The 27,038-nt window shown below is 57.2% G+C and overlaps 2 protein-coding genes and 1 long non-coding RNA gene across 5 annotated transcripts in view; 2 read left to right on the top strand and 1 right to left on the bottom strand.

The window, feature by feature from the left end:
• Positions 1 to 515: 515 nt before the first annotated feature.
• On the top strand, positions 516 to 5,913 carry RGP1 (RGP1 homolog, RAB6A GEF complex partner 1). Its single transcript, XM_070736930.1, is given in 16 exon segments — positions 516 to 560; positions 1,876 to 2,155; positions 3,528 to 3,604; positions 3,606 to 3,612; positions 3,740 to 3,783; positions 3,785 to 3,811; positions 3,813 to 3,836; positions 3,838 to 3,892; positions 3,971 to 4,104; positions 4,106 to 4,133; positions 4,406 to 4,533; positions 4,622 to 4,702; positions 4,704 to 4,736; positions 4,738 to 4,801; positions 4,951 to 4,973; positions 4,975 to 5,913. Coding segments are annotated over 16 exon segments (1,251 nt in total). The 3' UTR covers positions 5,176 to 5,913.
• A 2,006-nt stretch (positions 5,914 to 7,919) lies between these two features.
• LOC139162865 (uncharacterized) lies at positions 7,920 to 18,548 on the bottom strand. 2 transcript variants are annotated; one of them, XR_011558389.1, is made up of 3 exons: positions 18,522 to 18,548; positions 11,724 to 11,858; positions 7,920 to 8,103 (listed from the first exon to the last, which is right to left on the bottom strand). It is a non-coding gene; the product is annotated as an uncharacterized lncRNA (long non-coding RNA). The 2 variants fall into 2 exon arrangements; XR_011558388.1 differs by lacking the exon at positions 18,522 to 18,548 and adding an exon at positions 18,326 to 18,416.
• The window catches only part of NPR2 (natriuretic peptide receptor 2), a 27,824-nt gene continuing 17,332 nt past the window's right edge, over positions 16,547 to 27,038 (top strand). Inside the window, exon 1 of one of the 2 annotated variants that reach the window (XM_070743702.1) lies at positions 16,547 to 17,383. In XM_070743702.1, the coding sequence (XP_070599803.1) occupies positions 16,621 to 17,383 (763 nt within the window). In that variant the 5' untranslated portion in view covers positions 16,547 to 16,620. The remainder of the gene's footprint in view (positions 17,384 to 27,038) is intronic. The other variant, XM_070743701.1, reaches the window with a different exon arrangement.

Here is a 27,038-nt window from a genome sequence, read left to right as displayed (position 1 = left end):
ATTGTTCAACAAAATGCTGCAGACAGGAAATATCATTGAATGGCTTACATGTGAATGGCTTAAGATTGGACTTAATCCCTGGATAGTTCAATGGATTTGCAGCTGGCTGAAGCGTAGACATCAGAGAGTTATTGTTAATGGCAAGTATTCTTGAGCAGAGTCAGGTTACAAGCGGTGTGCCACAACGGTCTGTCTGGGTCCTATTCTTTTTAATATGTTTGTGAGTGACATAGGGTGAAGGTTTGGTAGGGAAGCTTTGCCTATTTGCCGATGACTCTAAAGTGTGCAATAGGGTTGATATTCCTGGAGGTGTCTGTAATATGGTAAATGATTGAGCTTTACTAGATAAATGGTCAAAGCAATGGAAACTGCAGTTTAATGTTTCCAAATGTAAAATAATGCACTTGGGGAAAAGGAATCCTCAAGTCTGAGTATTGTATTGGCAGTTCTGTGTTAGCAAAAACTTCGGAAGAGAAGGATTTAGGGGTAGTTGACATGTCTTGTCATTTTCTGTCATGGACTTTGTGTTGATAGCAAAGATGCTGATGAAAAACATGATGGTAATTTCCTCGTTCTATCCCTACTTATAGTCCAAATATTTTGAAATCCAATTTAAAAAACAGGGTAATAATCAGCAAAAACAGAAAAACAAAATTGTTCTGTCTCAGTGCCAACCCCCCCCCCCCCCCCGTAATCAGATAACACACCGATGGAATTAATAATAAAAAATGTTATAATTACAAAAGTCTCAGCCTTTTAGAGTTCTTTAAAAGTCTTTTCAAAATGAGAATCAAATCTAGCAAAGCCTTATCAGTTGGCCAGAGTCCCAGAGAGAAGATAAACACAGCAATAATTACCAGGTGAAGCAAGATTTGAAAAAGTGTAGATATCAGAAAGTCGCTGGGAGGGCCGAAGCTCATTAGGAAAGCCAAGAATGGGCTCTTTGGAAAAGAACCGAATATAATGGGCCGATACTCGATGTTGCCGAAACGATCTGCGTTGTTGCCCTGCGTGCCCCAGCATCCAGAAGAGGCTCCTTCCCCTGGGTCACCACTCCCTCTCGCTCGCCCTGGTGGCCCTCCCTTCGCCCCTGGCCCCGCCCCTCTCTTTGCCGCCAGTCTCAGGTGGCAGGAACGGAGGGCGCCTGCACTGCGCCCCCACTGTCTCCGCCTCTTCTGAGTCTGAATTCCACCGGACGCGAGTGGACACAACGCGAACCTATTTCCATATGAAAGATGAAGAGATTGAAAAAAACCCAAAATAAGGCAAACATTCAAAATAGGAAAAAACGAAACCCATTTAAAATAGGAGAAATGAAAGCAGCCCTACAACAACCCCACTGTGAAGATGTGGAAACAGAGTAGAGAGAGAAAGAGAGAGAAAGAAAGAACCAAGGGTGGAAAAGAGGAGAAACGATCCCTCCAACCACACAGGGGGCAATTTCAGGGAAGGGAAACGGAAAAAAGTATCTTCAAAATTCTGCCCCCAAAACAAAACAATATTTAGGTCCAAATGAAAAATGTGTTGCCTGGTGATGAAGCGAGCGAAAAAGCCCCCCCCCCACCCCCCCACCCCTTTTCGAGGGGTTCCTTGCTCCCCTGAGCAGTTGGGCTGGCGGCCTGACCTCAGAGGGCAGCCTGAGTGGCCCAGGGAAGCAGGCTCCTGAGCGTCCGGACCCTCCCGCTCTCAGTGTGGCCCAAGAGAGGCCGGCCAGCTGCAGCACCAGCACTGCAGGAGACGGATAATTCCCCCGAAACCAGGTCAGCGCAAAAGGGCTTGTGAAGCGAGCAGGCCCCGTGCCAGCCTGTCTCAGAAGGGCCCAAGGGAGGGGGGGGTCCTGCCAGGGCAGGGCAGGGTGTGGGGGCAGCGGAGTAGTCCAGAGGGGGAGGGGGGCGTGGACCTTATGTGGGAAGTGGCCTATGTGCTGTGGAAAGGGGGGAGGGGGCTCCCTGCCCCTCTGCAGGTCGTCGTCTTCTCCCCCCAACTGGACTCTCCTCCCCTCCTCCTTCTCCTTCCAGCGAGATCCTGGCCTGGGCCAGCGCTCAGATCCACTGCCAGCTGCACGCCAGTGAGAGCCGCGTGGCACTGCCACCTGTGCAGGACGCCAGCTATGACGCCCAGGCAGAGAGCGAGACGGTCTTCGTGCCCAACAGAGGTAGCAGGGGGGGGGCAAGGGGGGGCGCTGGCACTGGGGGAGGGGAGGGAGGGAGGGGAGGTCCACTGAAGACCCACCCCAAAAGCGGAGCCCGCATCCGTGGCACACCGAGGCAGTGGGCAGACCCTCGAAGGAGAGGGCGGGAGGTCCCCCCCCCAAGCAGAGGGGCTTCTTTCCAAGGCAATGGGGGGCAGCCCCCCCCCCATCTGGCTCACAGGGTCCTCAAGAGGCTTTGGAAGGAGCTTTGCAATCCTCGTTTGCTAATTGCTTTTGGGAAATTGCTCATTAACTCCCGATAAGACTTTTGGACCCTGAGTTCCTTCAATCCTGAATGTGAAAATAGCAGCAAAATAAGCATTTTGATCAAAGAAGATTGTATGAGAATATAATTGGAATAGCGAAACTTCCAGAGTTAAGTTTGTTCAAGTAATTCTAAAGAACAGTTACTCTTGGGAAATAGATTTTGCCCTGTTTTTTTTTTTTTTTTACAAAACAAAATAATTTCATTATTTTAAAAGAAGAATATTGTGACAGTACTTGAATGAGCTAAAGATTTAAGACTGTTCAAAGTAAAAGGAAGAAATGTAAATGTCATTTGACCAAACAGTCACCAATTAGGACCATTAGCTCCAGTCAAGGAACAAAATTGCGAGCAGTGCTGGAAGAGAAGGACCCAAGCAGGGCCTTTGTTCCCAGATGTGGCGGCCCCAGGACTGAATTTGGGCACTTGGCATCCCCCGCCCACCTCCCTCCCCCCAGTCCAGTCCCCTCTGGGCCTTCCTGTCAGAGGCTGTGCCCCCAGACCCTCCTCGCACACCCTCCTTCCTGCTCCCCTGGGGGGCTGCTCGCAGGCAGGAGCTGGGGAAGGAAGGAGGGCTGCGGGCAAGAGGGGAAGCTCTCCTCAGGATCCCTGCCTCCCCCCCCCCGGATTCCCTTGCAGCCCCCAGATCGCGCGATGGGATTTCCCGAAGACTGCAAGGGCCGGCTCTCGCATAGAGAACGGCCTGTGGTGGCTTCGCACAGGCCAGCAGAGGGTGGCAGGCTGGGGGGGGGGGCCTGACCTGCTGGCTTTGCTCAACGGCGGGGGGTCCCAGGCCAGGTGGCGCTCACTTGTCTCCTGCGGTCACTTCTGTGGAGAAGCCTTCGTGGGCCTGTTGCTGGCCGCAGGGCCCCAGAAGGAAGAAGGGGGGATGGGGGGGCTACATTTTTTTAGTGACGGAGGTTGGAAGCCATTTTATTATTTTCTTTTTTCTTGGTCTAGTTTGCATTAGATTTCACTATTAAAACCAGGGTTCTTAATAAAAGTTACATTTAGAAAAAGAAAAGGAAGGGAGGGCCTTGCGGTGGACTAGCGACATGCGTTGCCTTGCAGGGGAGCGGGGACAGTGCATCCTGTCGACACCCCCAAAGATCCTCTTTTGTGACTTGAGGCTGGATCCCGGCGAGTCCCAAGAGCTGTGAGTGCTGACCTCCCTCCCGCGCGGGGGGGGAGGGGGGGGCTGAGAGCAGGAGGGGACCCGCCTGGAGGGAATCCCCTTTCCCTGCCTGCCCCCATCTTGGCCGGCCTGCCCCCTCTGCCCCCAGACTCTTACTGTGAGACGCTGCCGGTGGACGGGCCGCCCTCCTTCCCGTGGGCAGGCGGTGAAGTACGTCTACCAAACTGACCATCGGCTGCCAGCGGGGTGAACTCGGCCATCAAGCTGCTCCGCGTCCCCTTCCGGGTGATGGTGCTGCAGGGTAAGCCCCCCTTGGCCCCCGCTCTCCCCGGACTCCGGCCCGCCAGGCCCCCTGACTTTGTCTCCTCTGTCTGCCCAGGGCTCAGGGACTACCCCTTTCCCCCAGGACGAGGCCGTGTGGCCCCCTCCAGCCCCTTCCTGGAGGAGGAGGAGGAGGGGGGCAGTGGCGCGAAGAAGCCCTCCCGCCTGGCAGACCTGGCCACCGAGCTCCTGGACGGTCGCGACTTCGCGGAGGAGTTTGCGTGAGTGCCCCCTCCCTCCGGACAACCGTCCCTCGCGGCCCCCACCAAAATCTGCCCGTAGCCTCGGCAGTCGGGGTCCCTTCCCCCTGCGCCCCCCCCCTCCCCATCATGCCCCCTTGGGGAGTCCAGCGGCCCCTCCCTGAATCGGCAGCCGGGTGTCGGGCTGAGCACAGCAGGCCTCGTCTTTCCATCCTGGGGGCCCCCGTCAGCCCTATAAGCCCCTGCTGGGCCACGGAGCCCCCACCCCACCGCCCGCTCCTCCCCTCCCCCAGACCTGTTCAACATCAGCAGTGCCCAGGGCCGCGTGGCCACCTTCTGCCTCTTCAAGACGGTCTACAAGATTGGGGAGGACGTGGTGGGGACCTTCAGCTTCTCCGAGGGGGACACGCCCTGCCTGCAGGTGAGGAGGGGGTGCTGGGGGGCTGGGGGGGGCTCCTGCCTGGACGGGGGGGGCCTCCCTGACCGACCGGCTCGCCTCCCCCGCCCAGTACCTGGTGAGCCTGCAGACGGAGGAGCGCGTCCAGGAGGCCTTCCAGAGACAGAGGGGCCAGGCCCCCTCCTACAGCACCCCACGCCCGGCACCAGGAGCCCTGCCTGCACACCCGCCCGCACCAGCTTCAGCCTGCCCATCCCGCTCAGCTCGGCCCCCGGCTTCAGCACCAGCGTTGGTGAGCCCACCCGCCCCCCACCCCCCACGGGCCTCCTCCTTCCCCCTGCCCAACCGGGATGGCGGGGAGGGGTACGGGGGTGGGGGGGGCAGCGGGCAGGCCTGCCTGGCTCCCCTGGCCCTGAGTGCCTGCCTGCCTGCCTTCCGCAGTGTCTCTCCAGTGGAGGCTCCATCTTTGAGTTCGTCACACTGCGGGACGTGGCCGAGGTGCCCGTGGTTCCCAAGGTCCCGCCGGAAGCCGCCAGCTGGACAGGAGTGGAACAGGTGGACGTGGACACTTTCAGCTGGGACCTGCCCATCAAAGTGCTGCCCACCAGCCCCCTGCTGGCCACCTCCGCCTCCCAGCTGCCCAGCTGCAGCTCCCTCTCCATCTGAGCCGGACGGGGGGGGGGGGGGCTGGGGGGCCTGGTAGTCTCCCTGCCCGAAGGCCCAGGAGGCTCTCTGAACACACACACACACACCAGCCCGGGCCAGTTTCTGCCCCAGGAGGAAGCTCTGGTGTGTGTCCTTCCCCTGTGGACATCCAGGCGAAATGTGGCCCCCTCCTCCACCGCCCCCCCCATTGCCCGAGGGGCGCTGGGCAAACACTGGTGCAGGGAGTTCCCGGGGCTCCTCCCCCCCCCGCCCCCCTCCCCCCGGGGAGGGGGGGAGGGGGTGGGTGGGCTCCACTTCATTCCTGGCAACCCTTCTCCATCCGCTCCCCCCCCCCATTGGCTGAGACCAGAGGAGCAAAGAGCCCCCCCCATCCCAGCCACGCCCCCTCCCCGGCTCCTGCCCTGCTCAGCTTCCAGGGTGTTGTAGTCAGAAGTTGTTGGCAATGCCACACACACACACCTCACACACACACACACAAGTCTGGAAAGAAAGACCCCCTGGTGGGGGGGCGCAGGTCTCCTCCTCTCCCCCGCCAGGAGGCTCCCCAGCAGTCCAGCGCCCCCTTCCCCCCTTCCTCCTGCCCCCCCCCTTCGCGTCTCCCGGCCACGGTTTGTTTTCATCAGCCTGAGAGGCGTTAAATTGCTCCAGGGACCCAGGTGTGCCATCGCGTTGTCTTTCCGGGAGAGAAATGTCGGTGTCGTTGGGACTTTTCCCCCTCAATAAATGGCAGCAACCCTGCGCGAGTTGTGTCTCTCTAGCCACCAGGCCCCCCACACACACACACAGAGCACCGTGGCCCAGGGCAGAGCGTGGCCCATGGCTGCTCGGTTTGATTTCCACACAACCTCCGACCCCCACTTGCTTTTGGGGTGGAAAGGGCGGGGGAGGCTCCATAACTGCCAGGCTGAAACACAGGCGGGCTGCCCCCCCCCCAAAAGTCTCTCAGCCTCTGGAAGAAGAGGCCAGGGAGGGAGGGGGGAGGGAGGAGCTGCCCCACACGTACGTGTGTCTCCCCCCCCAGCTGGGGCTTGGGGCAAGGAAGCGTGGAAAGAAGGGAGTGCCGTTTCCGTGGGGGTGGGGGGAGGGGGGAGGGGCAGCGCTGCCTGGGGGAGAGGGGGGAGGACAGGTGGCACCAGGAGGCCTCCCGGGGAAGAGAGACGGGGGGGGGGGAGTGGAGGAGGAGGAGAACCACGCGCGGGGGGGGGGGGGTGCTAGGGAGCCCAGGCTGAGCTCCATGTCCGGTGGCCACAAAGGCCACTGAGAGATCCAAGGGGGCTCAGATGGTCGCGTCCCCTCCAGAGACCATCCATGGGGGGGGGGGGGGAAGAATTCCTCCCAAGTGACCGAAAGGGCTCCCACCCACCCACCCACCCACCCACCTGCTGCATTCGGGGCTTCGCTGTCTGAGAACACAGAGCCGGGGTGGCGCAGCAGGTAGAGTGCTGTACTGCAGGCCACTGAAGCTGACTAGATCTGAAGGTCAGCGGTTCAAATCTCATCACCGGCTCCAGGTTGACTCAGCCTTCCATCCTTCCCAGGTGGGTCAAATGAGGACCTGGATTGTGGGGGCCAGAGGCTGATTCTCTGTTCAAAAGGCCTCTTGCTAACATGTTGTAGGGCGGCATAAAATTTGAATAAATAAATAAAATAAATAAACACCCCCCCATCTCTGGTTATCTCCCTTTGTGGTTCATTATCTCTCGCTGCCAGTCAGTCTCCCTGCATGAGGAGGGGAGACTGGTCACACACGACCTTATCAGGGGGGGGGGGCTGGAGGATCAGGTGAGCCTGGAGGGTCTCCTCCCTCAGCAGGTGGGAGCCCAGAAAGCGGACCCTCGCCCCCCCTCCTCCTCCTGCACAGAAAAGGCCCCCTCCCTAGACCCCTCCTACAGTAAGGAACCCCCCCCCTCGGCTGCTGGCTTCCGGTGCCGCCTTGGGATTCCGCGGGAGGAAAACGTCCTTCATAAATAGGACGGAGAGGAAGCTGCAGGTTTTTCCTGCTTTGGGCCTTTTTCACAGCCCCCCCCCCCTTAGGCTAATTAGGGAAAGTTCATTAAGTGGTTCTAATTTCTATTGGTTTGTTTTTGTGCCACCTCTATAAGGAAACTCTATGATAAATTTTGTTGGTTTAACTGTTCATCAACATTTGCCAGAGAAACTTCTTTTATATCATTTACAGGATTGGATTGATTGATTGGATTTGTATACCGCCCCTCTGCGTAGACTCGGGGCGGCTAACAACAGTGGTAAAAACAACATGCGACAATCCAATACTAAAGCAGCTAAAACCCCCCATATTTTAAAACCAATCATACGTACAAACGTACCATACATAAATTGTAGAAGCCTAGGGGGAAAGAATATCTCAGTTCCCCCATGCCTGACGACAGAGGTGGGTTTTAAATTTGTAATATTGATAACATTTGAAACATAAATTATCTGTTATTCTATTTTCATCTTGTAATTGTAACCAGGTTTTTTTTTTCTTTCTTCAGTTTATAGCCATTTCCCTGCCTTATTTGCACACACGGTTTATATTTACATCTTACATTTCCCTTCACGTTAATTGCTACTGTAGTGAAATAATTATCCTTACTGGGGATGTCTTTAATTTTTCTCCCATTTTTCTCTCATCTAAAATCATTTATGTTCTCTCTTGTTCTAGGGTTCATTTGAGTTTGCTATAAGAGAACGTGATATATATATAACTGAGGGAAATGGGCAATTAAGAAACAGTCAATATATATACAGTAAGATCTTTAATTATTGATTGATTAGCCCCTGGGTCGTATCAAAGTGCAGAGTTCCATTCCACTTTTTGGATTCTTTCTTCTGTCTTTCATTCCCTTGACTCCGTCTTCTATTTTCCCAATTTTCTCATTCAGTTTTGACTTCCTCCTTTACCTCTTTTAGGCGTTGCTGCATTGCCTGTAATAAACGTTTTAATTCAGAATCCCCCTTGCCTTGTTGTGCCGCTGCCTCGGGTGTCTTCTTGCTATTGCCGAAGAATGGGGAATTATTTTCTTATTCATTTCCCACTCAATATTTATAATCCAGATTGAACAATATCAATCATTGTCAGGGTAAAAATAAACAAAAAGTACAAGTAGGGAATAAAAAATAAAAATATAAAAGATATCACAATCTTCAGGTGCTTGTTATCTCAAGCCATTAAATCCAATAAATATGATAGCAAAGCCCAAAGATAGGAAAAGCATATACTAAAAAAGGAAAAAAATGAAACAATCTAAGAGAAAAACAAATCTCCAGAGAAAAATAAGAATAAAAGAAATAATCCAGACTCTCTGGAAATGTAATTACTTTCAAAGAAAGAGAAATTAATAAGCTTCGCCACTCGTGTCTCATCAAAAGTAAGAAGATACAGTGTCCCCAAAAGCCCAACGCAAACGAAGCCTCTCCGATTCCTACTTCAGAGTCTCTTGGCTGTTTTTCCTAACCAAAAACCAAACCTTCAGTCATCTGTTACCTGGCAGTCCAAGGTCATGCTATTTTCCTTCTTTGTCCATTAGATGGCAGTATTGTACTCTAAAACTCAGTAAATTTACTTTCAATTTTAACTTTCCATCATTTTCAATGTGGAAATATATATATATATATATGACCATCCTAGTCTCCCTTAATTTTAAAATTCCAGCTAAAAACATTTGATACATACAGAATATTGTTGTCAGCTATGAATAAATTAACTGCCTTGAAATGGTCCTGGGTTGGGCCTAGAGGCAAAAAGGAGCTGTGACGTTCCTTCAATATACCAGGGCAGTGTTCCCTCTAAATTTTTTGGGGGGTGGGCGGAAAAGTATAGTGTCTGAGCGGCAGTCCCTTCGAGACTGGGCAGCACAAAAATAATAAACAAACAAACAAATAAAAAACCCACCCTGTTTTGCCTGAGAGAATTTCAAAATAAAATACTGTACTGTGTGTCTATAACAGTGAGCTCATAATAGGGCAACTCTATCAATATCAAAATGCCACTTAAATAGTTGAGCTAGTTTCAAACTAGATTTTGATTTTCTTTCTCTCTTCCTTACTCCCATTCTTTTTCTTTCTCTTTTCCTTCCTCTCTTTTTTCTGTTTCTCTCTCTTCCTCTCTCTCTCCTTCCCTCTCACTCTTTCCCTCTCGGCTTCTGGGCAGGTTTGGAAAACTCTGAGTTGATGATGATTTTTAAGTGAGCGATTGCTCACTGCTCAGCTTAGAAGGAACTATGTACCAGGGTGATCCGACATAAAAAAGCATATAGCCCCTCCCTGGTACAGAGCTGGAGGGATCAGGTCTGGTGGCTCAACTGCTAATTCTCTGCCTTACAAGGCAGAGGCTGCCAGATCGAATCCCAGTAAGGAAGGGTGTGGCTAGCTGATGAGGCCAGAACAAGGCTGAAATGGGACCATCCTAGTCTCCCTTAATTTTAAAATTCCAGCTAAAAACATTTGATACAATATACATATACTGTATGTGTGTATATATGTGTGTGTGTGTGTGTGTGTGTGTGTGTGTGTTTTCATAGATTTTCATGGGTATATGTATGTAGATTGTTCTGAGTTCGGGTTTTGCCCCGTGTAATATTTTGAGTGTCTATGCGACGTTTCGGTGAAATCACATTCACCATCATCAGGCTGAAGTTGTAAGCTTCGTGCTGCTGTAGATATATAATCACCCAATCTATTTGCTACATTCAAAACAAATCTCCACCCCCACACTATATACTAGGAAGAAATGACAGTTGCTAACATTCCATTTTACAACAACACAAAGATTGGAACTTCAGCCTGATGATGGTGAATGTGATTTCGCCGAAACGTCGCATAGACATGCAAAATATTACACAGGGCAAAACCCGAACTCAGAACAATCTACATATATATATATATGTCACTTTTTTTTGTTAATTTGAAAATTAAGGGAGACTAGGATAGATCTATTTTGGCCTTATTTTGGCCTCATCAGCTAGCCATACCCACTGGGACTTGAACCTGCAACCTTTGCCTTGTAAGGCAGAGAATTATCCTCTAGGCTACAGTATCCAATCCCTTCAGCTTTGCACCAGGGAAGGGTTACATATTTTGGTGTCGAATCACCCTGGTGTATTGAAGAAACATCACAGCTCCTTATTTGCCTCTTGGCCCAACCCAGGGCCATTTCCAAGGCAGTTAATTTTATTGATAGCCGACAACTCTATCTGTATGTGTCACATGTTTTTTTGGGTTTTTTTGCTGAATTTGAAAATTAAGGGAGACTAGTATAGATCTATTTCGGCCTTATTTTGGCCTCATCAGCTAGCCATACCCACATATATAAATCCCAATCCCATTTATATATATAAATCCCAATCTTGCTTTCCAGATTTTTTTCTAACATCATTTAAGTGTCTTTTCAGGTTTTTAATTTTCTGGTCTCTAATTATTGGCTGTTATTTATGTGAAGCAGTAGCCATTTTCTCCAACCCCCCCCCCCCCCCCAAATTCTTCCTTAAAGAAGAAAATAGTGTATTTGTTTACAGGGCCAAGACAAAAGTATCTGACCAAGACTTCGTTCCTCGTGTCATCACCGGGGTAGCCCACAGCTTTTGGCCACTGATCCAGCTGTCTTCTGCATCGCCGGGCCCCGATTTCCCCCTCGGTGCCGGTCTGTGCTGTGGATCCTCACTGTCCCTCCAGGAAGCTCTGGGTCACAACAGCCCCCCCCCGGTAACGGTGGGACTCAGGGAAATCTCAGAGCCCCCAGATTTACTCTGTGTCGCTGCGGCCCCGACTCCTCCGCTTGTGTTCCCGGTTCCCGCCCCCTTCATTCCTCCGGCAGCTCTTTTGAAACATGGTCTCTCTCCGGTTACGCCAGAGACCGGAAACTCAGAGCCCTTTGCCAAATTTGTCAGTTTGGGGATCCAGGAGATTTGTGGTGGTGACTTTATTTAGGCTCCAGGAGACATCACTTGGGGAGCCTGTCAGTCTCCATTGGCCAGTAGTTCTATGCTCTAATTTTGGATGGTGCAGGAATGGCATGAATTCCCAATTCAACTGCTGCAGCCGATGCTGTTAGATCTAAACCCCAAATACGTCTGAGATGCTGGGACCGTGTTTGTCTTGGGACTGTGGTTGACAGTACAGGAAATAAAAAGGGTGTGTGTGAGAGAGAGAGGGAGATAAGGGAGGAAGAGAGAGGGAGAGAGAGGAGGGAGGGAGAGAGAGAGGGAGAGCAGGAGGGAGGGAGAGAGGGAGGCTTCGGGGGGAGCATTTGTGGCTTCCAGAGAGCCTCCAGGGGGGATGGGGAGGCATTTTTACCCTCCAGGGAAGCCTTTGGAACCTGGGGAGGGCAAAACACGAGCGTACTGGGCCCACCTCCGGGGGGGGTGGCAGGGGAAGCTGTTTGCACCCTCCCCAGGCATTGAATGATGGGTGTGGGCACTTGCGCATGCACAATAGCGCCCGCCCGTGCTCTGTCGGCACCTGAGGAAAAAAAGGTTCACCATCCGTGCCCTGGACCATTCCAGACAAATTTCTGGCCATCTCTTAAAAATCTCCCCTTTGTGACCCACCTACAACTTCTGACAGGCAGCTCCACTCACGGCCACCTGCTTATTCTCCCGGCCGTAGTTGCAGGTTGCTTCTCTCCTGGATGAGATTTGTCTGTTTCTTTCTTTGACTTCTACGCCACCCAATCCCAGAGGACTCTAACAACAATATAAAACAATGCACTATAATAGGAAGAAGTCAATATTAAAATTAAATATACTAAAATTATAAGCCATAAAATCCCACAATACAAATTTATGCTCAACCCAGTCGACCTAGCACAACAATTGACCTATCCAATCAGTACAATTGGGCCGTGGAAGATGGTCGTATTCAGGGCCTCCAGGCCTGTCGGCAAAGCCAGGTCTTCGCAGCCTTTGGTAAGGCCAGTAGGGTGGGAGCAGTACGGACATCGGGGTGGGGGATGTGTGGGGGGGGTCCCAGTTGCTCTGCTCTGCACTTTGGAAAAAGTCTCAGTATCTTTTTTGTAATGTGACCAAAACTGGACGCAGCATTCCCGGTGTGGCCTGACCAAAGCTTTATAAAGCGGCACTAACACTTCATGTCAGGGGTCCCCAAACTTTTTACACAGGGGGCCAGTTCACTGTCCCTCAGACTGTTGGAGGGTCGGACTATTAAAAAAACCTATGAACAAATCCCTATGCACACTACACAGAGCGAAGGGGAGGGCGCGGAGGTGGTGCCTGCCGGAGAAGCGGAGAGAGAGATAAGTGGAGGTGTGCTCGCCTTGTGCCGTGGGGGAGAGGCGGTGAAGGTCAGGGGTTTGCAAGCAGCCACCTCCCCCCCCCCACGCACTTAGCCATGGCGCACTTAAGATTCAGGAAATTGGCGATTCAAAAACTCCAGTGACTTTCAGTGGAGTTTTTGAATCGCCAATTTCCTGAATCTCCCGTACACACACCGCGGAGAACAAGGTGGGGATGAGGTGGAGAGGCAAGAGGCAGGGAGGAAAGTGGGCCTGCAATTGGTCCCTTTCTTTCTCGCCTTTAGGGAGAGGAACTGTTGCTGCTCTCTTGCCTCTCCACCTCCTCCTCGCTCAGCAGCCGATCGCGGTGAGAGTGGACAGGAGATTCGGGAGCTTATTATATCGATTGGTAAAATCTCGTGTGCTGCTGCGGGCCAGTTAAAAGACCTCAGCAGGCCGCATCCAGCCCACGGGCCGTAGTTTGGGGACCGCTGCTTCATGTGATGTTGATTCTATGCCTCTGTTTACACAACCAGGGATTGTGTTAGCTTTTGGGGTTGCTATCCCCCCCCCCCCACTGCTGAATCATAGTTGCAAATTTGGTTCGTTCCCCTTCTCTTCATTTAGCTGCCCGGGGCTTTTCCAGCCCCCTCTAAGCGGTTTCCAGAGAGTCGGCCTATTTGCCCCCAACCATCCGGGTCCTCACTTGACCCCCCTGGGAAGGAGGGAAGGCTGAGTCCACCTTCAGCCTCCTGAGATTCGATCTGCCCAACGGAGGGCAGCCGGGGATCAGCAGAAGCCGCCTGCAGGACTGCGCTCTAACCACTGCGCCACCGAGGTTGTTAAAGAGTCTTGAGCCTAAGACGGAACCTTGTGGTATACTCCATGGCTGACTTCCCTCCATGCTGCTGTAGTACCACTACTCATTGAGTACAGTTTGCCGGCCAGTTACAAATCCATCTGGAGGTAATACTGTCTATCTCAAGTTTTCCCACCTTACCACGAAGGAGGCCCTGCTGGTCGAAATACCCCACGTCCACAGCATTTGACTGATCTACTAACGGAGTCACTTTGTCAAAGAATGAAATAAGATCAGTTTGTCATGATCTGTTTTTAACAAATCCCTGCTTGCTTCTAGTTATGACTTTATTTGTTTCTAGAGGTTCACAGGTTGTTTTCTGACTATCCCCCCCCTGACCTTCCCAGGTAACGGTGCATTATTCCGTGAGCGTGGAGACAGTGGCGGGGGTGGGGGCTGCAGAGCCACTCTTCCCTCATCCTGAGAAGGACGCTCAGGGGTTTGGCCAGATCCCAGAAGCCTGGAGGAAGGCCAAGGCCGCCCCCACCTTCCCAAGGGTGAGGAACAGCAAGCAGCCTTGTCCGCTTGACCTCTACAAGGAGGCTGCTCCTGCCACTGACCATGGAGCAGGGGGGTTGGAGGCAGAGTGCAGCTCCATGTTTGTGGAGGTGGGGGGGTGGAGGCTGCCAACAGCCCAGGCCCGGCTGGAGGCACCTCACTGAAGAGAGTCACTGCGTGGGCCCCCAGGTGGGTCCGAGGGGGGTCTGCTGTGCGGCAGAGGAGTTCCCCTCAGAGTGGTGGGCCATCGGCGGAGCTCTGGCTGTCCCGAGGCCAAAATTGGGGAGAGTTTGGAGGGAGAAGCCAGCCCAATGAGGGAAACAGTTCAAAGACCTGGACAGGGCCGTCCTGTGTCTCTTGGCCCAGAGAGCCCAACCAGAACCATCAAGGTGGGAGGCGGCTCAGGTCAGACACACTAACATTTGTGGGAGGTGCTAGTGGGGCTGCCCGACCACAGGCGACTGAGCAACCGTAGAAATAAGCGCAAGGGAGACCAATCGCTCAGCGAGGCTTAAACCAGAATGGAAACGGACCATTCTGAGCAACCCCCCCGCTGAGGCTGCTCCCCACCGCGGCCCAAAGCCCTGGGAGAAGAACAGAACTTGAGGGCTTGTCTGGAGAAGAGTGGCAGAAGAGGACCCTTCCGGGAGCCCAGCAGTGGCCACTTCTTTTGTGGATGGCACCCGGCAGCCTCCCGGTCCCACCCAGCAGCCCCGGAAGGCAGAAACCCTGGGAGGGAGCGAGGGAGGGAGGGAGGGGGGACAGGCGGCCCCTTCTGCAGGAGCCGGGCAGGGCCTGACTCGATCGGAAGACAGCGGCCCAGGCTGCCCGCCTGCTTGGTCAGGGGTCTTCCGGGAGAGGCCGGAGGGCCCCCTGGAGGGCTGAAGGAGAGGCCTCCACGGTCCCTTTCAACTCTGTGTGATGCACACTTTCCTTGTCCCTCTGATCTGCTCTGCGCACCCTTTGCATTTTGGGATGGTCGCTGGTGGGGCCGGGAGCCGGACCCTCTCTCGCCAGAGGAAGCTGGGCAAGAGGCTGCCCAGGGGCTCGGAGAGGCTCCGTCCGGCATCCGGTATACCGTTCTGGATCCCGTTGCTACCGGTTTGCATGTGTATGATGCTTCCGCACATGCACAGAAGTGTCGCGGGCAGGTGGGCGGAGCCTCTCATTGCCACGACTACCGGGTCACTGAACCAGACCGAACTGGGAGCTGCCCACCGCTGGCTCCGGCCCAAGGGACGTGGAGGTGGAGCCCCTCCTGGCTGGACTGGCGGGTCTCTGAGGCCTTCTTCGCCACACCCAGAGGACGCGGGAAAGGCCACCCGGCTCAGACGGCGCCGCTTGACCCCCAAGGCCGTCAGGGCAGCAACGGAGATGCCAAAGGCTGCCCAGGCCTTTCTGCACTCCCGCAGCAAAGCCCTTCCGGAGGCGGGACATCGGATGATGGCTGCCAGCTGATTGGCTCGACAACCACCCTTTGCCTAATCGGCTTATTCTGCTGAGGCCAGGCAGCTGAGGCCCAGGAGGAGACTCTGGGGGGGGGGGGCTCAGCCATTGCCAGCGTTCCTGAAGGCTCCTGGAGCAGTGGGGCCCTTCAATCCTAACGGTCTCTTCCTCTTGGGGGGAGGGGCAGCTCCGAAGTGGGGAATGCTCCAATTTGTCTCCTCAGCTCTTTCCCTGCCCTGTGAGGGGGGGGCTGGGGGGGCTGAAGAGGCTGTTGCCATCCGGAGCCTGAGCTCCCTGCCCACAGAGGGCCTTCGTTCCAAGGAGGGAGAGACCGGCTGGGGGAGGCCCACATCCTGGGACTCTCCTGGACAGCCTGACTGTCCCACCTCTGCTGCTGCTCCAGGGGCCCAGAGCTGCCCCTTGGGGGGCTCCTTGGAGGGGCTCCTTGGAGGGGCTCCTTGGAGGGGCTCCTTGGAGGGGCTGGCTGGGTAAGACATGCCTGCCTCCAGCGGGGCCCCAGGCCTTTAGGCGGGGAGACTTGGGAAGGCTGGCCTGATAGGGAGCCGGCTCAGAGGCTCCAGGAGGGGTTGGGCGCCTGGTGTGTCTCTCTTCTCTGGGCGCAAAGCCCAGCGCTCGCCTTCTCCAGAAAATCCCCACCGGTGTCCTTTGCACCCAGGTTCCCCACGGCTGGAGCCCGCTGGCAGCAGGAAGGACGCCTGGCCGGAGGAATTGCTGGCTCCCCCCGAGACCGACTCCAGGGGGCACGCGGCCTTCGGACTCTGACCGGGAGCCACTCCCGGAATGGGGGGCGCGAGAGGCACCGTCCCCCCCCCCCCTCGGCACCTTCCGGGAGAGCCCGCCTTCTCCCCGCGCGGGACGGGAGTGGCTGGGCCGCTTTCCTCCGCTCCGCCGAGGCCTCGAGCGGCCGGCCTCGGATTCCACTGGCGGCGCCTCGCTCTCTGCCCTCCTTTCCCGGGAGAGGCGGGCGGGCGGGCGGGCGCGGGCGGAAGAGCCGCGGGGCGGGACGGGAGGCGCCCGAAGGATCTGCTGCCGGCCCCGCCGCGAGAGCGCCCGAAGCCCCGGAGCCCTCCCTGGAACGGCTGCTCCCTGAAACGGGGGCTGCGGCACCGAGAGCGGCCGGGGCTATCGGGCGAAGGCGCCGCAGTCGGCCCGCCTCGCCCGGGCTGATGGTGCCGGAGGACGGCAAGGGAGGCGCCAGGGGGCGCTGCCCGCCCACCTCTCCTCCTGGCGCGACCGAGGCATCCGGGGGGAGTCGAGGGGAGGGAGGGGGCGGCTGGGGCGGCTCTCGGGGGGGAGGGGAGCGCAGGACAGACCGCCCTGCAGAGGGATCCGGCAACCGAGGCGGCGGCGGAGGCATCGAGGCGAGCGGACCCCTCCAGCCGCCCTCCTCATGGCCCCGCCGGCCCCGCCGCTGCTGCCGCTGCTGCTCCTGGCCGCCTCGACCACCCTCGCGCCCGGCGCCGCCTCGGAGCGCGCGGAGAACGGCAGCGCGGCGGCGGCGTCCCTGCCGAGCGTACTGACGGTGGCCATGGTGCTGCCGCGGGACAACCCCAGCTACCCGTGGGCGCTGCCGCGCGTGGGCCCCGCCGTGGACCTGGCGCTGGAGGCGCTGGCGCCGGCGCTGCGGGCGGCCGGGCTGGCGGTGCGGAAGGTGGCGGCCACCTCGGAGCTGAACGGCGCCTGCTCGGAGTCGGTGGCGCCGCTCAAGGCCGTCGACCTGAAGCTCTACCACGACCCGGACGTGCTGCTGGGCCCCGGCTGCGTGTACCCGGCGGCCGCCGTGGGCCGCTTCGCCGCGCACTGGAACCTGCCGCTGCTGACCGCGGGCGCCGTGGCCGCCGACTTCAGCCACAAGCAGCAGCACTTCAGCACCATGGTGCGCGTCGGGCCCTCCGCCCCCAAGCTGGGCGCCTTCGTGGCCCGCCTGCACGGCCACTTCAACTGGAGCTCGCGCGCCGCCCTGCTCTACGTGGACCGCAAGAGCGACGACCGGCCCTTCTACTTCACCATCGAGGGCGTCTACGAGGAGCTGCGCCGCGCCAGCCTGCTCGTCGGCTACCACATCTACGCGCCCCGCGACAACGGCAGCGCCGCCGGCGACGAGGCGGGGGGCCCGGACGCCGCCGTCCAGTTCATCCGGGCCAACGGGCGAGGTGAGGGGCGGGGCCCTCGGCGGGGAGCGCGGCCTCCGTGCCAGCCGCGGGAGTCCCGCCGCCGGAGGGCCGGGCATTCCTTGAACGGGGCGCGGGGGCGGCGCGGGGAGGGGCCGTCCAGCTCTGCCCTGCGCCTCGCCCCCTCCCGCCCCGGAGGCATCGATCGACCCGTCCGCCTGCCGCAGCTGCGCTCCTCCATCTTGGAGCTGCTTTGTCATTGGGGCGGCACGAACCCGCCACGGCCTGCCTGCCCGCTCGACCGGCTCCCTCTCGCCCGCCGGCGGATCCGGAGGCCATCTGGGCGTCCCCGGTGCTGCGGGAGAGGCTCCGGGGCGGGTGGCCGCGGACGCCGGGCTTCTGATATCCTCTCCAGGCTGGTGGCTGGAGGGCAGAGAGGCGCGGTGGGTGGAGGGCTGGGGCGGCCTTCAGACTGGCCCGTAGGCGCCGCCTTCCGTCTCCCAGAAGGGGGATCTGCGGAGGTCAAGGGACCAGCAGGGGCCGGAGCCCCCCGGGGCGCCCTGGCAGGAGGGAACGCGGGCAGCGGAAGCCGTTTGTAGGGGGGATCAGAGAACTTCATTGTGTTTAGCCAGAACTCAAAGTGGAGAACATGCCCAACACACCTTCCCATTTCTACACACAATGACCCTGTGAGGTGGACTGTCCAGAGAGGAGGGGGGCTTTAGTGGAAGGTGGGGAGGGGGATTGCAAATTAGGGGCCTCTGATGGAGAAGCACAACTTTAACTTAGCCACCCAACCGCCTCCTTCCCATTTCCCAGCCCTACCTCACAACTGCAATTGGGGGGGGGGGGCTTCCCACTCTCACCCCAGCCTGAACCTTTCCCTCCTCCCCCCATCCTGTTGGGAGAGTCCACCCAGCAATCGCTTCCTTTCCAGCCGCTGTCCCAGCAGTTCCTCTGGTGGCCCTTCGGTGCCTCTCTGACCTCTCGGCCGGAATCTCCAGAGTCTCCTGTGCTGCCCGTTGGGCCTTCCTTGGGTGGCCCCCTTGGGAGCCCGGCAGTTGAGCTCCTTGCTTTGCCTGGAACACAACAGGCCTCCCCCACGCAGAAGCCCCTCCTCCTGCCCTCGTGTCCTTGGCCCTCCCCCCAAACACACACCCAGAGGGGGGCCCTAGCTTACCTCGCTGCCTTTGTGCTTCCCCTCCCGTGCTGCCTGGCGAGTGCGAGCGCTCTTTGCGTTCATGCGCCTGAACAGTGGCAAAAAAGCCCCCCCCCCAAAGCCAAAAACAAGATGGCGACACATGCGCAGTGCTGGAAATTCGGCTCCTGTGCATGGCCAGAAGGGAAAAAATAACTGGAAAAAGCCCCCCCCCCCCCCCGAAAGGAAGGAAGGAAGGAAGGAAGGGAGGGAGGAAGGAAGGGAGGGAGGAAGGAAGGAAGGAAGGATGGATGGCGGCCTCCACGGAGCAGCACCGATTGAACGGGCTCTGTGGCATCCTTGGGAGATCACCAGCAGGGGATACCAGTTCAGGCAAACTGGTCAGAACTGGGAGGAACCCCGCTGCCCCCCCCCCCCCAATCCACTCCAGTCCTCAAGCAGAAAATTCTTTCAGGTTAATTCAGGATGTTACTCAATTTTTCCCAAACTTAATTTCCGGTGCTTTGGTGATGAGCATTCCCTGAAGCCCAAGTCTAACCGATTCAAAGACGTGCTGTGTGTTGTGGGCGAGTATGAAAATAGACACCCACAACATGCCGTGCAGAGCCTCACTTCCTCCCCCCCCTTCTTCAGGTCCAAATCCCCTGCGTCTAATTCATAGCTGCCTAAGGTCCCATCGGCCTCCTTTGCCTGCACTGACCCTCCTGCCCCTTTCCCATTTCACAGACCCACGTTCCTTTTCCTTCATGATTCACACACCCACACCCTTCACACCCTTCACACCCCAAGTCTTCTGAGGGCTTCTTCCGATGGGCTCATCAGTGTTGGCTCCCGTGGTTCATTGTGGCTTCGGTCAAGCAAGACTTTACGTACCCTGGTTAGTAATCTGCAGGAAGCGTCGCGTAGACTAGGTGACCAAGCCCACTTTCAGGGTCTGTGTTATCTGTAACAAGCCAGGATGTGTTGCCTGCACCTGAGCAGCTGGGAGGGGGGCCCTGGCCGAGGAGGCTGTGCCCGGAGTGAGCGGATACGGAGTTCGTGGCAACCTTTCGTGGGGAGGGCACAGGTCTTCGGTATCTGCAGAACCCACAGACCGACCCCACAAACTGAACTATGCCAGGCTGAGAGGACCCCTAGAAAATGTACAAATTGAGGAGATGCAGGAAGGGGCAGCCACCAGTCAGCCCCCACCCCCCAAAGGAGGGAGTCTGGGTTTGGGGCAGGAGGAAGGAAGGGGCGGAGACAAGAGGCCCAAGACTTTCGCCCGGTCCCTGGACTCTCTCACCCTCATCTGGGTCTCTGGCACAAGACTTTGGGCCCCCGACCCCCTGACCCCCAGCAGCGCTCCGGGCCCAAGGCAGCTCCTGCTCTGACCCGGCTGGGATTTTCTGCCTGTGGCTTCCGGCTTCGCTTGGGTCAGTTCAGCACCATTGGTAGCTCACTCCCTCAGTCCCAGTTGTTGGGGGTCCAAGGAAAGGGGGGGGTCTGGCCTCCTCCTTCTGCTCAAGATCAATTGGGGGCCCACTGTGGGACACAGAATGCTGGACTCCAGGGGCTTTGGCCCCATTCAGCAGGGCCTTTCTTAGGTTCTTATGGACGGGGGTGGGTGGGATGGGGATGGGGTGGGGCTTCCCCCTTGGGTCAAAAGCCGGGCCTCCCTCTGGGGCTGTATGGATCCCGGGGAGCTGGGAGAGCAAGCAGGGAGCTGGGCCGATTGGCAGCCACAAATCCACCAACCAGACTGGGGGGGGGAGGGGGGGAGCGGCCCCGACTGACCACCAGAGACCGTTTGGAGTTGGAATGGAAACAGTGGCCCAGTGTGCGGCTGTGGCAAAGGGACAACACTGCCAGCATCACACTGGGCTTTTATACAGCGCCTGGGGTGCAGGGGGGGGCCCTTAGGAGGCTGCGCACAGCTCCACACACACAGCTGGAGACGGAAGGAAAGCAGGCTGGGAGCAGCCAGATCTGAAGGCTGGCCGGGGGTCCACGGGGGGGGGGGGTGAGTGAGGGGGGGGGCTCAGGTCGAGGATTCTGCCAACCTCTGCCTATGGAGAATGACCGTGGCTTGCATTGCAGCTCAAAATGTTACAATTGTGTGTGTGGGGGGGGGGTATAGCCAAGATGGGGGGAGGGGGTTATTTGTGGACGATGCCTTTGAAATGGCTTCCCAGTGAGGTGGCTGGGTGACGTCACCGCCCTGCAGGGCTCCTGGTAGCAGCTGCTGGCCCCCTCCCCCTCCGCCCAGCCGGCCTTTCCCTGCCCAGTGAGGGGGGGAGGCTCCTGGCTGGGAAGGGCTGAGCCCCATGCAAGAGCCCCCAGTCTGTCCCTCCCGGTGCCACCAATGCAGCCGTGGGGGGGGGAGGAAGAGGGCCCCCGCTGGCAGAATCCAGGCTGAGGGCTGCAGGCTGCAAGTGCCCCCCCCCGAGGTGAGGAAGGTGGGGGGCAGAGCCTTGCAGAAGGGCCAAGGGGAAGCAAATGCAGGTTGGGGGGGCTCCAAAAATGGCCTGGGGAGGGCTTAGCCTGCAGAAGAGCGGGGGCGGAAAGAAAGCATCGGAGGAACACGGGAAGGGTTGGTAGCCAGGGGAACAGACCGCCACAGGCCCAGAGGGGAGTTCTTCATTCGAGAGCTTCCAGCAGACGGTCAGAGGTTGCTTTCTGGGACTCCACAACTCCCGAGGAGCTGAGCCCGTCCAGGCCCTGAGAAGCAGCAGACAGAACAGCGGCAGGGCCTTCTCCTGCCCCCCTCCCCGGCACGGGGGGCAGAGCCCTGGGAGGGGAGGGGCCCCGACAGAGGGGCTTTCCGTGGGGCAGACCCAGGCAGGGAAGGCAGGCGGCTTCCAAGCGGCTCACCGTGTGTGCCCTGGAAGGAGGAGACAAAGGTTTACAGCCCAGCGAGGCGCAATCTATTTATTTGGACGTTGACTTTATAAATAATCTGTCGTTTATTAAGTTGGCTTCCACGCGTGACCTCACCTTTTCCCGAAGGAAGAAGAGCCCCACCAACACACACACACACACACACACACACACACCCTGTTGTGTCCAGCTTGCCTCTTCCTCTGGGAGTGTGTCCCATCCTGGCAGAGCTGCGGGGGCTCCTCCGTCTCTGCTCTCAGGAAGCCCCCCCTCCTCTGATTCTGCTGCACCTCGTTTGGGCTCACAGCTGCCAATGGGGGGGGGGGAGTGCGGCCTGCTTCAGCCCAGAGACGCACGGTTCAGGGCAGTCCGCCCCAGTGGCGAGCTTTTCCTCAGGGCCCAGGATCCGCTGCACGGTCAAGATGGGGTCCGGCCCAGCCTTTCCTCCGGGCAGCGACTCCCTTGGTTACCGAAGCCGGCTGGCTTCACACATTGAGGATGCTGGCTGCAGCAGCCCAGCGTCCCTGGCTGGAGTCCAGATCCCCCCCTCGGCTGAATGGCCCAGGCCTGACCTCCCGCCCTTCCTCCTCCCGGCAGCCGATTGACCCCTGGCTGCTCCCTCCGGCTTCCTTCTCCCACGGTCCCTCTGACTGCGGGGGAGGCCGGCCGGCCGGCTCTGGGCCTGCTGGGCTCGCTTGACGAAGGCAGCCGTGGGCCCCTGCCGTGCACGGTGGAAGCTGCGCGTGGCCGGCTCCGAGGAAGCCCAGAGCGGAAGCCGGACTCAGCCACAGGCCCTCCCCTCCCCCGCTGCATGAATGTCACAATGCCCCGAGGAGGCCGCCACGCTCTGCCCACCGTGGCTCTGAGGGATGAACTGGGGCTGAGCAGCTGCTGGGCGCATTCGGATCCCCTAAAGTGGGGGGCAAATTTGCCCGTCCGTCCTGGGTTCCTCATTCCCTGGCAGGACTTTTCCCATTTCCTCCGATGGAACTCAAGAGCTGGCCATTCTCTCCTCGTTCCCAGGGGCAGCCCAGCCGATGTCCAGCCCCACCTTCTCTTCCAGCCCCTGCCACCCTGGCATAGAGCCCGGCCCACCTCCACCACCCCCGTGCAGAAGGGCAGGCGGCACTGCGACCTCGCCTGGACCCCGACCTGCCCAGTCCCACCACTGCAAGGAGGCTGAACGGGGCCTCTCTTGGTCTCAATCTCCGGCCCCCCGTAAGGGGAGTCTATGCCAGCAGCCGGAGAGGGCACCTTTCGTGACCGTGGTGCTGCCAGAGCTTCGATCCTTGGACGGGTTTTATTTACTCACTTACGTATTTATTTTGCTTGTCAGACGTGTAGAGGACGGGAGTCGTTTGTATAAACACAAGTAAATACGCCAGGATCAAAGAGGGCCGCAGGGCCCCTTAGAAACGGGGAGAGCTCGACCGTAGACAGTCTAAGGTTGAAGGTTTTGGGGTTCGGGGAAGGATCCACCGAGTCGGGGGGTGCATTCCAGGCCTCTGTCACTCGGTTGCTGAAGTTGGGTTTGGAGCGGTTTACATTGAGTTTATATCTGTCGTGTGCTCGTGTACAGTTGTGGTTGAAGGTGAAGTAATCATTAACAGGAAGGATAATGTTGACGTTGCCTTCTTAGAAAAGCAGCAGCCCATGCCCACCCCACCCGCACCCACCGCCTCCCCAGGCCAGGCTGCAGCTCCCCCCTCACCATCTGGCTGGCTGGGCTGAGTGCCGGAGGGGGAAGCGCGGCTGGGAGCCTCCACTCGGGGCCTGGAGGGGGAGTGGGTGGGCGGGTGGGGCCTCCCCCAAGCTCAGCAGGTCTCGGGGCTTCCTGGACTGGCCGAGCATATCGTGTGAAGGTGGGCCATGTCTCTGGGTAGTTCGAGGGGGCCTTTCCCCCCAGGTAAGCAGGCCTGGCTCTTCTGCAACGGGCACCTACCTAATGGGCCGTCCTCCTCCTCCCCCCCCAGTGAGGTCAGCTGTTAGGAAAAGGCCTCCTTCCCAATTCCACGGGGGGGGGCTCGGCTGTGGGGTCTTTGGTGGCATTGCTCGGAGGGCAGCGGCGGTGACGGGAGGTGCCTTGGTGGGGCCCGAGTTCTGCTCTCTGCCGCTGGCCGGGCTCTCGCGCTGTGGCCTGCCGGGGCTCCCTCGTTGGCTGGCTTCTCGGTCTGGTGGAGCTCAGCCCCTGCGAAGCAGCACAGCCCAAGGCGGACGGGGTGGCAGCGGAGGAGGAGGGGGCTCGCTGGGAGTTGTGGAGCTGGGAGGCGGGTGGGCTCTTCCCAGCGCCATCGGCACTGACCAACTCCCTCCCCGCCCACTGGCTTTTCTGCAGCCCTCTGCAAAAGTGGCTGGCGCGCCTCGCGTGAGGGAAAGGCTGGAAGCCGGCTGGTGGCGAGGAGTCCCACAGGCGCCCAGCCAGCCTTGGGCAGTGTCTGCTAAAACAAACTCCCGGTAGCATCCCCCCCCGAAAGCCCCTTAGCGGGCGTAGAAGTCCCAGAGTTTGAGTTCTGTAGACAGGAAGGCGGCTGCTCTCTCTGCACAAGTTGCCTTTCATGTGAACCACCGGTGGGCCCAGCTTCAACCTTGGCCAGATTTGGTTTGGTAGCTTCGTCTGGCAAAGTGCCTTCCCCCCCCCCCGCCCTCCTTTGGTAGCTGGTTCCGTTTGGCAAATGAAGGAGGTTCCTGAACACACCCCCCCCCCCGAGGGATGGTGGCTGTGTGTGTGTGTGTGTCCGTTTTGCCCCTCCAATCCCGAGGGAGGAGCTCAGAGGGGCTTTGGTGGGGGGCTGGCAGAGACACTTCCAGAGCAGCTGGCTGGACAAGGCAGGGCAAGGCTGGCCAACCCACCTGGCATTTTGGCCCCAGGGCCAGAGGAGCCTCCCCCTGGATTCCGGCCAGCTGAGCACAAGGCGGCCACAGGGCCACAGGCCTTCCTGTGTTTGGCGGCCTCTTCCCTCGAGCTTCCCTGCCTTGCCTGGGGCCACACCGGCAGCCGAGTCCCCCCCCCCCCAGGCTCCCCACCTGGGCCACGGAGTCTGCGAAGGGGTCCCTGGTGCCAGAGCGCCAGTGCATGGGGTGGATGTCTTATCCGCACACTGCCTGAGAGGGACGTGGGGATTGGCACCCCCCCCTCTCCTGGCTCTACTGAGCTTCCTTGCCTGGGGGGCTGAATCTCAGGGCCGATTCTGAGGGTCTCCTTGAGGGGGGGGGCTGGCTGTGTGGGGCAGATGCCGCCCACGGGAGAGGTTTGGGGTGTGGCACACGAGTGTAACGTGGTTGCCAAATTACTGCAATGACTAAGGATTGTGTCAACTGTTGTGGCCACCAGACCTAAAAAGAGGAAGCAGGAAAAAGGGTGGACTCTGCGGGGGGAGGGGAGTGCCTCTTTCTGGGGGGAGCAGGGCCAAGGCACGCTGGGGGGACTGGGAGGGGACCCATTTCGCCCGGCCTTTTGCGGGCTTGTCCCATGAAGTGGGCGGTGGGCAATGGCGGTTGAAAGGGACGGGCAGCCTCCGTTCGGCTGCAGGGGGTCAGTCGGTGGAATCGGCCCCTGCAGGGAGGAATGACCCCCCCAACTTTGGACGAGGCCTTCAGCAGGGAGCTTCTGGGTCTCCAAAGCGTTTGAAGTTCCTTCTAGTGGCTCAGGCGAAGGTCCAGCAGCTGGTTTTCCCAGGGGACCCCCCCCCCTCAATGCTTCTGGCAGTTCATAAATAGAGCAAACCACCATTCCCGGAGATGGTCATCCTTCAGGACCGTTTTCCTTCCCCTTGAAACTCCGGTGGTCTTGCAGAAAGAGATTTTATTTTTATTTATTTTTTATTTATTATTTTTGTCCAATACACAATACATATTGAAGAGGATAGACATGAAGTATTATATATAAAGAAAAGATATAAAAGTAGAGGAGAAGATATATGAAAGGAAGAAAAGATATATGATATATGAGATAGGGATAGACAATTGCACAGGGGACGAAAGGCACGCTGGTGCACTTATGCACGCCTCTTACTGACCTCTTAGGAACCTGGAGAGGTCAATCGTGGATAGTCTAAGGGAAAAATGTTGGGGGTTACGGGTTGACACTACTGGGTCCGGTAATGAGTTCCACGCTTCAACAACTTGATTGCTAAAGTCATATTTTTACAGTCAAGCTTGGAGCAATTAATATTGTTTGAATTTGTTGCGTGCTCTTGTGCTGTTGCGGTTGAAGCTGAAGTAGTCATTGACAGGCAGAACGTTGCAGCATATGATTTTGTGGGCAATACTTAAATCATGTTTTAGGCGTTGTAGTTCTAAGCTTTCTAGACCTAGGATTGATAGTCTGCTTTCATAGGGCATTCTGTTTCGAGTGGAGGAGTGAAGGGCTCTTCTGGTGAAGTACCTTTGGACATTTTCTAGGGTGTTGATGTCCGAGATGTGGTATGGGTTCCAGACAGATGAGCAGTAGTCTAGGATGGGTCTGGCAAAAGTTTTGTAGGCTCTGGTGAGTAGTGTGAGATTGCCAGAGCAGAAGCTGCATAGGATCAGGTTAACAACTCTAGAAGCCTTTTTTGGCGGTATTGTTGCAGTGGGCTTTGGCACTTAGGTCATTTGATATTACTATTCCAAGGTCTTTTACTGAGTGAGAATTGGCGGTGAGATTTTGTTTATTCAGTTTATATATGAGGTTTGGATTCTTTTTGCCGATGTGGAGGGTAGAGCATTTGTTGGTTGATATTTGAAGTTGCCAGGTGTTAGACCAGTCTGAGACAAAGTCCAGGTCTTTTTGGAGAGTAGATATGTTGTCCGTGGTGTTGAATAGTTTTACATCGTCGGCAAAAAGAACACAGTTGCTTGCGATATGATCGCAGAGGTCGTTGATGTAGAGAATGAAAAGAGTAGGACCTAGTACTCTGCCCTGGGGAACGCCACTTTTGACAGGGACGGGGGTGGAAATGGCGCTTCCAATTTTGACAACTTGTTGACTATTTGTCAGGAATGCAGTAATCCAGCTAAGGAGGAATCCTGAGATGCCATAGGATTTGAGTTTTAGGAGTAATTTGTCATGGACCACTGAGTCGAAGGCTTTGCAAAAGTCAATATAAATTGCATCAATGGATTTTCCTTGATCTCGGTGGGTAGTCCATATGTTTTTGCAGTGGAGTAGTTGTAGGTTGCAGGATAATTTCTTTCGGAATCCAAATTGTTTGTTAGAGAGTAGGTTATTAGATGCCAGACCTCAGGAGGGGGCAGGGGATGCAGAAAAGGAGGGGGCCACAGCCCTTTCTGCCCAGGGTCCTCACTTGACCAAATGCCTCGGAAACCCAGGTCCTGCCTAAGTTGGGAAGGCTGCCTGGGGGGTGACTTGTAGTCGGGGTCTCTCTGTGCTCCAACTTCTTTCAGGGAGGGGGTCCTCGGCCATAGAGCAGACAGGGTTGCGGCCCCTCCTTAGAGGGGCTGACAATGCTGGATGACTGGGATCTGACAGTTCTTCACAGCCATCAACCTGTCTCTGACCGTCCTCCAAATACCAGGACAGCGTTGACCAGCCTTCCTTGACCTGGAGTAGACAGGTCTAAATGAACGGACACTCCAGGCCGATGACTCTGCCCACCTGCCTCGGGAGATAGAGGCTGGGGAGGGCCTGGAAAGGCACACAGTGCTGAGGGGCGAGGGGGGAGGGCTGGACTTGCCTGC

The sequence above is a fragment of the Erythrolamprus reginae genome, chromosome 2, assembly GCF_031021105.1.
Source record: "Erythrolamprus reginae isolate rEryReg1 chromosome 2, rEryReg1.hap1, whole genome shotgun sequence".
NCBI lineage: Eukaryota > Metazoa > Chordata > Lepidosauria > Squamata > Dipsadidae > Erythrolamprus > Erythrolamprus reginae.
The sequence above is the reverse complement of the archived record's forward strand: the minus strand, read 5'-3'. Positions and strand labels throughout refer to the sequence as shown.